Here is a 10114-nt window from a genome sequence, read left to right as displayed (position 1 = left end):
TACCAGAGATGATTTCCGTATACAGGTAATTTGTGGGAGGATGATAAACATGCTTCTCATTATTATACACTGTAATGGTGGTGTGTACACACCCATGAATATACAGCACTGGGCACTGTAAGCTTCTATAGCCTATTGTATGTCAGGTGCAGCACAATAAATAAAGTATTTTTGACAATAATAAACTACCTGATGATCTGCTGATAAATTCTCTTCCATGACCCCAGGAGAAAATGTGATGATGACCAGACACAGTTGATGATGAGTTCTCAGACTGTACTGGAAGAACATGAGCAAGGTTCTACTCAAAAATGGTAGTGAGTGACTTCCCTTCACGTCCTGGTTCTTTCAAATACTTATTGTTTTGAACATTAGCAGAACATGGGCTTAAGTAAATTCAGAAAATTACATGAGTAGAAGCTTACTTGGTTGTTAGAATACCAGAAAACATCAGTGAAAAATACTAAATAGACTCCAATACCTGCTTTCATGTAGAAGCTTCGGAAAGCAAGAACATAAACACAGTTTTGGATATATTTGTTTGAATAATAAAATAATGCAAGAAAAAATTAAAAACATAAGTTTGAGCCATCTTTTCAAATTTCCCCATTCATTCAACTTTATGCCGAAAATAGCCTCTGTTTTATATGTGTGTGTGTACATCTACAAGAAACTCAATTCATAACCTAACAGCATGAGAAGATTCTAACTGGACCCATATAAAGTTGCTTGAGTCATTTTCAATAGAAACGAAAGTGAAAGTGTTGAAAAATTCCTAAATATCCAACAAATAATTTCCTAAAATGAGACTCCAAGAAAGAACATGCAATAATTCAGAATTGCATTATCACTGTATATATTGCTTGTCTACATTGTAATTATGAAGCTTGAAGACATATCTGTCTCCGAATCAAAAATGAGTTTGCAAATAGTAGCTTGGGAAATGACCTTGGCTGCCACATTGGTTTACTGGCTGTGACAATCGGAGCTAACTTCAACTTTAGTTAACCAGAGACAAGGGCTGAAACTTGCATGATACTCTAAGGGATCCTGAACATGAAGTTTTAACAACCTACTGAGCAAATGCCACTTTACGTGCATCCTCTGAAACACTGTTAGCAAATGAAAAAAATTGATACGAAAATGAGACTTCAGAAAGTTTACAAGGTTAAATTTGACAATAGCAAATGTGTTCTTGTTCAAAGTAGTTACTTAGCAGCAATTGCATGCTTAAAAAAGTCCTTGCAATATTTCTTCAACAGTCACAACTACAAGGGTCAAGTCTACTCTCTTGTTTGAACAGAAAAACCTAGGATTAGATACTAGTAACTCTTGGTCTGTTTTGTGAGGCCCTAATGCAGGATCTTTAATAATAAAGCAGTTTCAGCGATGTTGGAATAGAAAAGATATGTGGGTGAGGGGGTGGTGCATGTCTTCAATTCCAGCACACTGGATGCAGATGCAGGCAGATCTACTTGATCAAGGTCAGGTTTTACTATACAGTACATTTCAGGACACCCAGGGCTACACAGAGATGAATGGATTGAGTGTGTAATCCCAGGTTAAAAAGGAGAATAACACTAAGCCTCCCCTAACAGTAGCTGCTGTAGCCACCAAGAGAAATCGTCTCAGCTCACACTCCTAGGACTTTTAGAGCCATCCTGTAACTCATCCGTGATAAAATGCCTATCCCTGCAAGTCAGAAATAAGAAAATTAAACTTCTTTTAGTCAAACTTAGGGCACTTTTCCAGAAGCATGGCACTCATTTTAATATCTTTTTCTCAACATTACTCAGAGAATATCAAAACTAGAACTCTTTATTTAAAAACTTTCATTTTCCCCTAGCCCAGTAAGAAGTAAAGTTAAATTATAGGTTTCTTACTTTAAATGTTTTTTTTTTTCTATTGGATATAAAACTCAAAAAGCAGGCCCTAAGTTTTCAGTGTTTCCTAGCAACTTTCTCTGGCACGCAATGTCTGAAACTTCTTCAAAAGACTGACCTGGAAACCAGTTTTTAAGGATTCTACTCAGACTGTATGAATTGATTCAATTTCTATCATATATAAACTAAATAAATGGTGATAATATTTGGGCAATTCTGCTTTGGCATTTTTTTCTAAAGGTGTCTACTGACTTACATTTAATTAGAATGGAAATAAAGATAAATAAGATAGATACAAAGATTGATAGTTAAATAAATTGTCCGGGGCTGATACATCAAGTATATCTTTCAGAGTTTATAAGCCACCCACTTGTGTTTGCTTCTGTTAAAAACTTGGCATTCACAGTTGATGGTGAAGAAGCAAATTACTCTTCCATAGGGCTGTTTATATTGGATAATCTGCTTTTTCATGCAAAACGGTAGGAAAACAGAAAGAAAAGTCACTCAGGCATCTCGGGAATTGGTTTAAATCTATTGTGTTAAAAAAATATGGCTTACAATTCCTTGCTGAAGTGACGACTCAGGTTATACTTTTAAATTTAACAAACCTCTCAAGTATTTGCAGAATAACTCTATCATCCACATTATTCATGACTGTGCTCCTTCCACGCAAGCACAAAAGCTCTACAGATAGTCTTGGTCCCCAAAACTGATACTACATCATGGCAATGGTGAGTTTTTTAATCATAAATGGATAAACTGATATTATTTTTCTTTAGTGAAACAAGAAATTACAGTAATGCATTTTTCTTAATTTCAAATTTGTTGGATCTTTTCTTAAAGAAAACTAAATGATTGACAATCTCTTCTTTCATTCAGTGCACTGTGCTTATGGAAGTTTTCTTCCGTATCTTCACAAAAGTGCAGAATGATTTCCAAAATCTGAGATAAGGTGTTTCCTTATCACTGCTCAAAGTTCATTTTTTTCCAGATCCAGTGCATTTTTAGAGATAATTAAAAGTTAGTTAACTAGCTCACTGAAGTAGCAAGTTGGCCTAATAAAAGTGTTAGTATGCTTATTTGAAGCTTCCCTATTGATGATCTTCCTCTACCCATATCCTAGCAATCTGTGTCACCATGATATCTTTCTGTGTAACACATGACAAGTGTTGAAAACGGTAGAGTTTGTGACACTATTTACAAGCCCAGAAAGTCTAAAAGTTTGGATTTTTTTAAGTATTTGAAATCAAAGTTGGCCTATGTGTTTTCATTTTATGTTTTTTGTAAATAAAATTCGGTAGATCAACAGAAAAATTAATGACAGTGTTCGGTGTATCCGTATGTTTATCATATGTTTATCGAGATATATAGACAGTATATTGTTGGGGGTATTGTAAAACAGAATAGAGGGGTAGAGATTGAAGGAGGGTTTTTATCTCATTTCGAATTTGGGGTTAGCAAAAAACATTTCAGATTACATAATGAATGTCACAGTCCAATCGTCAAATGACCCTAAAGAAATCAACTGATTTCACCCCTTTTATCTCTCTTGTTTGTGAGAAAACAAGTCTTCAGTGGTTATAGTGATATGAAGCACAAGATAAGACTTGTTTGTGAAAACCATGTCCAATGGCCAGAACGCATGAAACTCTTACTGCCTGTTCTGCCAGAGTTGTTCTAATCTTTGTCTCGAAATTTCATGGGCAAATCACTTACACACTTATGCAAATGGCTGCCTACACATGGCAGATGGTTCTGAGAGATGAACACTTAGCAGGTAAATGTTTGGTTAACAGATGAAGACTCTTTCATCAGAGCAGTGATTGAGCTCCCATTGTAGAATTGTGTGGCTTTGTTTCTCTGTCATCCTTCTGTTGCTTTCTCTGTGGAAAAGAGGTCCAGCCTAGGCAGTGTGGGCAGGGGCAGCGTGGATGAGTGCTCTTCTTTGGTTAACTTTTGAGATTCTTCATATTTCAACATCAAATCTATTGTCTTAAAAATGAGTGATCTCATACATTTCATCAGCTGTTTATTTTTCTAAGACTGAGCACATCAACTTTAAAAATAAAGCTTAGTGTCCATATAAAAAGCTACATAGATAATTTGATCTCATCTGTTATAATCAATTTGAGACTAGGAGCCTTCCACTGCTGTCACGATTTCTCCAGCTGGATGGTGTCATCACAACAGACACAGGGAAATTCGGTGACAATCCTCAAGACACCTTGGTTTTCTTTTAAAGAAAACACATGGCTTTCACTTCAATGCTCCTACTAAATAAAGACTGTACAGGGGAGAAAGCCTACTCACTATAATTAATTTAAGCAACAACAATATTCTCCCTATGTTCACTTGTAATTTTTTTCTTCCTTGGTACTCTTGAGTAGTTAATATTACAATAAACCAAAAATGCATGCAGTGTTTTATGCCATAATTATTTTCTAAGCTTGAGACTGAAATTCTTAAGCTGTTTTGGCTGGGTAGCTAATAACAATGTATAGAATTCTGCTCAGATTCAAAGACATGGCTATATTTCAGCACATTCTTCTTGTCAGAACCATTTAAACCACCATCTTACACAAATACGTATTGAAACTCAACTTTAAGTGTTTTATTTTTATGTACATTTCTTTTTTCCAGAAATAAAATATCTAAATACAGACAGTGTAATGTTGTATATGTATAGCTTTCAACAATACTTGAGCTGAATAAATGCTTTGTACATTAAATCTGTCTTTTTTAATGGAATTCACAGCTACATTGAATAAATGGATTCCTCAGATCCTTTTTTCTTTTTAACCAATAACAAGCAGAGAGACAAATACAATTTAATATTAATAAGCAGCTCAAATAACACTTGGTTAAACTATGTACAATACAAACCATTCATACAAATGAAGACTAGGATATTGAATTTGTTACAATATGTGTAGTAAAGATAAGACAGACACTTACAACTTACATGGTGTCTGCCAGGCATTTCCCTTCTTATATAATGATCAGAACTTGTGTTAAGCAGTCTTAGTTGATCTCAACATTGCAATGGTCCGGTGATAGGCGAGAAAAGCTGTAATCCCAGTGTCTGCCCACATGTAAATTCCAAATGTTTGCTCATCTTTACTGAGAATGGGCTCCTCCCTCCATAGAAAGAAAAGCCATCCTGTATCACCTTGAATGTGCCTACTGTATGCTGGGGAAAAGTTACTACACTTTGTTGTGTTCATAAAATAAAGAATACTGATCTCTAAAGACACATTTTTTCCATTTAACAAGCATATAACTCCTACAGTAGTATTCACCAGCACAGCTACTCCAAGCAGTAGGAATGCATGAATGGGGACTATTGATTAGCATGGACTCAAGACCTTAAAAGAGATTTCCATAACATCGTGTCAGACACTTCCTCTGTCTAGTTAATTCTCTGTGTTTGATCATAGTTTATCCTGTACCATCATGAGTCAGACAATGAAAGCCCTCTCAAAGGGAACCATGATAGATGCAAGCTGAGGTGTGCAACGGTGGTGCTCATGTGCCTCTACAGGTGACAGAATGTCTTCAGGTGAGACTTTGAGATCTACGATGATTTACAAGTATGCTGAGATGCAGCTGACTGGGCAGAGGTTACAGCAACTGTTTTCCACTAGCATGTTTGCACCAGTCAACAAGAGCAGCAGTGTAGACACATTCCAGGCAACAGATGGGACCTTCTTCCTTGAGGTAACAGCCCTGTCCTGTGACCTCTAATTCCTCAGGCTTCAGTCTCACGCCCTGTTCATCCTCATCCTGAGGGAAAATAAGGTGTGTCACTGTGGTAGTTGTAGTCGGGGCACACTTTCTGTACTAGTTTATAGTCTGTACTATAAAAGGAAATGTAAATGCAGATCACCTTGAAGGGTTTAGAGCAGAGCCAGGACACGTGACTTTGGGTCTGCTCCTGGTAACAGGTTTTTGAAGGGTCATAGTTGCAGAGTGTGTTCTTGGTAGCCTTGTCAACCTTTTCATATTCAATGCGACAGTTGAAGGACTTAGAATCTTTGGCATCAATCACGGTTTGTTGTGCCAAGTCGAATTCCACGATTTTTGTTGGGGGCACCAAGCTGACAGATACATTCCCTTGACCAGTGGAATTATGCCTGAAATAAACACTAAACGTTCCATTGCCATGATCTACAATTTTCCCAGTTATCAACAGGTTTAGCTTCACTGTTTTGATGTTGGAATGAAAATCACCCCATCCAAACATTTTCTTAAACTTGCCGGTCTTAACAATGGGCCGTCTTTTGGCCCTGGGCCGAGGCTCCTGAAGGTCTGTGGAGTTCCTCAGCCAGTCCCAGAGGTCTTGCTCGGAATAAGGTTCTGGGGTGTCATAGCGCAGGTCCAAATCTGTGTCGTTTTCTTTACCACGGAAAGTCTGTGAGAGCAGGCGACTGATAGACAAGTCTTTGCTACTTTCTGTCCATATGTGCTTTAGTGTGGATTTGCTGCTTCCCGACTTCAGAAGTTCCGATTTTCCACCATTTGTTAAGTTGGCACACGTGACCTGAGAAGAGAATTTAAAAGATGTGTGTTTAATTACAACTCCACATCTAAGAATACACAATACATCCGTTCTAACCCTTGCTGGGAGGCTCAGAATAAAATGACTTTTGTTGTTGTCATTGCCCCCAGTATCCGGCCACTGCTGATTAACTGATAAAAATCCCCCTTCTGTTTTTATTCAGCAGTGGGAAAGGGGAGGTGTGAGTGTATAAAAACCACCAAGCATGACCTGAAGATCCATATAGAACATTGACTAAAGGAGGAAAAGACTTCCCAGCGTGAGCAAGCCAAATTGAATTCAAATATAAACTAAAGTAAATAATGTCTCATCACTAAACCCATTTTTGAAGTAAATTTTTATAATCATTATGTACTTTTGCAGTTCAGAATCCCCATAAGCTCTAAAGCTAGATAACTCACATAAATAGGTCAGCTGGTATCCTATGTACTTTGATAACTTATGTCAATACAATATTAGAGATAAAAATAGTTTTATAAAGAGAATGTGGCATGTTTTTATTTTTCAACACACTCAAAGAGAAAAAGTCCTGATTTCACCAATCACAATACAGGATAAGTTTTCTATACTTTTAAGACTTCAACTGTTGTTTAAGGAAAGAGTTATAACATCTAGCATTCACTAGCATGTAGACATTTGAAAATCTGCAAAAAGAACACAAAGTTGTCAGAAGGTCACTTCAAGTGGGTTGTAGGAGTCACATTCGGATGGCATTCTTTGAGATTCCACCTCACCTCTTAGAAACAATTAGTTCCTCAACGAACCTAGGGGTTCAAAAGAACCAGTACCCCAAGGGTTTCACAGAAAAAATTGGTCATTTTGGCATGGGGCACTGTAGCACGAATTAAAACAAAAATGAAAAAAAACAAAACACAACAAAACAAAAACCTCAGAGACAGAAATTGGTCTTCAACCTGAAAGCCAGAAAAGCAAGGCAGCCAAGTTACTAGAGAAGTCTTATCTCTACCAAGGCTGGGTGACCATAAACTAAGCAGTCTATGCTTCTCTCTCCTCTCATTATATATTCCCTCTAGTGCTGGGAATAATGGCGTGTGACTCCCAAGGTTAGGGATTAAAGGTGTGAGCAACCACCTCCTGGATTTGTTTCTGGATTTGATTTTGTGGAGTCCAGGGTGGTCTTGAACTCACAGAGATCTATTTGTCTCTGTCTCCCAAATCCTGGGATTAAAAGTGTTTGTCACCATTGCCTGACCTCTAGTGGCTTTAGCTTTGCCTCTGGTCTTCAGGCAAGAATTAGTTATCAAAATATAAATAATACAAATACAAATACAAACACAGGGCATGAATGAAACCCAACCTGTAAATACAACCCAAAATGCACAAGGACCAACAGCCAACATAGTCCATTGACCACATGGACTGACTCTTTTGACTGAGGTTGCTGAAGAAATATCCCTGGATAGCCATTGAAAAGCTAAGTTTCCCAATAGAATTCTTTAGTCAGGTTTCTGATAAACCAATACTAAGTTAAGAACCCTAAGTTCTTTCTCAAACATGAGTCCAATTATATTATATATCAATCTCTTAGGTCTCACCAGCTTTTATATAAAAGTTCCCTGGTTAAAAGGTACTTGTCAAAGATCTCTCTTAAATGAGGCTCATTGGGATTTAGTGCCATGTTCTAGACTATGTCCACCTATTTCTGTAGATTTATCATTGTAGGCCTCTTGTTATGACACAAATGTCTACTGAAAATATTCTTCTATCAGATGTTTATAATAGGAAGAGTCTTTACCAACTCCTGAAGTGCATAAAGCTTAGGAGCAGACTTACTAGTATATGTTCCCAGCTCTATCATCTCCTAAGACATTACTGATGTGGGCCAGTCTCAGAAATAGCAGATAAAGTTGCTCTATTTGAAAAACTGCTGGTCTTAAGAAATACTATACTGATTTCCATTTAACCCTTTTACATCCAAGATGAAAATGTGATTTTTACACACTAAAACACTGGAAAGGCTAACACAAATTAAAAACACATTTCAAGCTGAGAGTCCATATCCTGTTGTATCTGCTTGCCATCTCTGAGGCAATAGCCACGCCAACCTCTACATATGTAAAGGATCAAAGATCATTTTACTAGAGGACAGAAAACTGCACAGAACCATAATCTAGAACATGATTTGACATAGAAGGAAGAGGCAGAAAATAGTGTCTTCATGGGCACACCTAACCACAGCAAAGTCCAGGCTCATGTTCTCTGTAATTCTTCAGACTTCTAACTTGTCACATACAAAAACAAAGCAAGAACCTCATGTCTTCAGAGAAGGCTCAAATAGACCACTTCCATCTCAGATGGAATGTTGAGAATTGGGAGAAGGATGTCTTTGCTACCAACTTCTTTTTAAGTCTAAGTATTCTTCTTTCCTTTCTCTCTGCCCTTGCTTTGATTTCTATATTCCCTCTATCCACCCAAACTTTTCCTGTCTACACTTTCCTATCATTATTCAAGAATGGATCATTTTCAAGAAACATACAGCAAGGGTTTTAAGGCAAATAATACTTTTAGCATGGACTAAATATTATAACCTAAAAAATGAATATTATTTGAGGGAGGGGGAATTAGACATAGGAATGTATACAGAATAAGTATTAAATTAATTTCTCAACTATCCCCTTTGCCTGATTTCAATGTCAATCTGCTATAAGCCAATTTTTGGTATCTCATATAAAGTAGTAATCATGATAGTTTCAGAGTTAATATTATCCCACATAATTACAAAATAGTAGAAGCAGTGAAAGATATTTTAAGAATTCCATAGATTAAAAACATTTCAAAACTACTTTTTTAGGTTGAAGATATATACTCAGTGATAGAGCACTTGCCAGCATGTGCAGGACCCTGGATTCAGTACCCAGGAATGGGAAAAAAGGGGGGAAATAAAGGTAGAAAAAAGAGCATTTTACTATGGTATGACACAAGGTAGCTATTATAAGCTATATTGTATCTAAAAATCTAACACTATTTGGTAAGTCTAGTACTGATCCATTGGTTTTAGAATACTTTTTAAATTTCTTTTCATTTTATCTACTAACCCCAGTTCTCCCTCCGTCCCCATTCCCCCATTCCCCCATTCTCCCATTCCCCACCCCACTCCCCACTCACTCCTCTGAGGGGGTATGGCCTCCCTTGGGTGGTCATCAAAGTCTGGCATACCATGTTGGACAGGACCAAGGCCCTCCCCCCACTCCACCAGCCCCCCCCCCGGGTCAAGGCTGAGAAATGTATCCCACCATAGGAAAAAGTACTGTTGGAAGCAAATACAGTGATCCACAGCTAAGCACTGGGCTGAGATCATGGAGCTCAGTTGAAGAGAGGGAGGCAGAATCATATGACCAAAGTGGAGTAAAGATAAGGATTGGAAAAACCACAGAGACAGCTGACCGGAGCTGGTGCAAGCTCATGCACTGACAGCTAGGGATCCTATACAGCACCAGACTAGGCCCTCTGAATGTGGGAAGTGGCAGTGACGTTGCTACGTTTGTGGATGGGGTGGGGGCTGGCAGTGGGATCAGGACTTAGCCCAAGTGTTGAACTGGCTTATTAGAATACTTTTAACGAGTATTTGCTTTTTACATTTCAATAAAATTTATTTTGTGGTTATATATCCAAATATGTACTTTCCTAACTATATAAGTATCATTTTCCTACA

At 37.6% G+C, this 10114-nt stretch overlaps 1 protein-coding gene across 1 annotated transcript; it reads right to left on the bottom strand.

The window, feature by feature from the left end:
- Positions 1-5661: 5661 nt before the first annotated feature.
- Positions 5662-8260, bottom strand: Nxph1 (neurexophilin 1). Its single transcript, XM_042054568.1, has 2 exons — positions 8198-8260; positions 5662-6423 (listed from the first exon to the last, which is right to left on the bottom strand). The coding sequence occupies exons 1-2, from the start codon at positions 8258-8260 to the stop codon at positions 5662-5664; spliced, it is 825 nt and encodes a 274-aa protein (XP_041910502.1).
- Between the last annotated feature and the right edge of the window lie 1854 nt (positions 8261-10114).

The sequence above is a fragment of the Arvicola amphibius genome, chromosome 2 (assembly GCF_903992535.2).
Source record: "Arvicola amphibius chromosome 2, mArvAmp1.2, whole genome shotgun sequence".
Classification (NCBI taxonomy): domain Eukaryota; kingdom Metazoa; phylum Chordata; class Mammalia; order Rodentia; family Cricetidae; genus Arvicola; species Arvicola amphibius.
The sequence above is the reverse complement of the archived record's forward strand: the minus strand, read 5'-3'. Positions and strand labels throughout refer to the sequence as shown.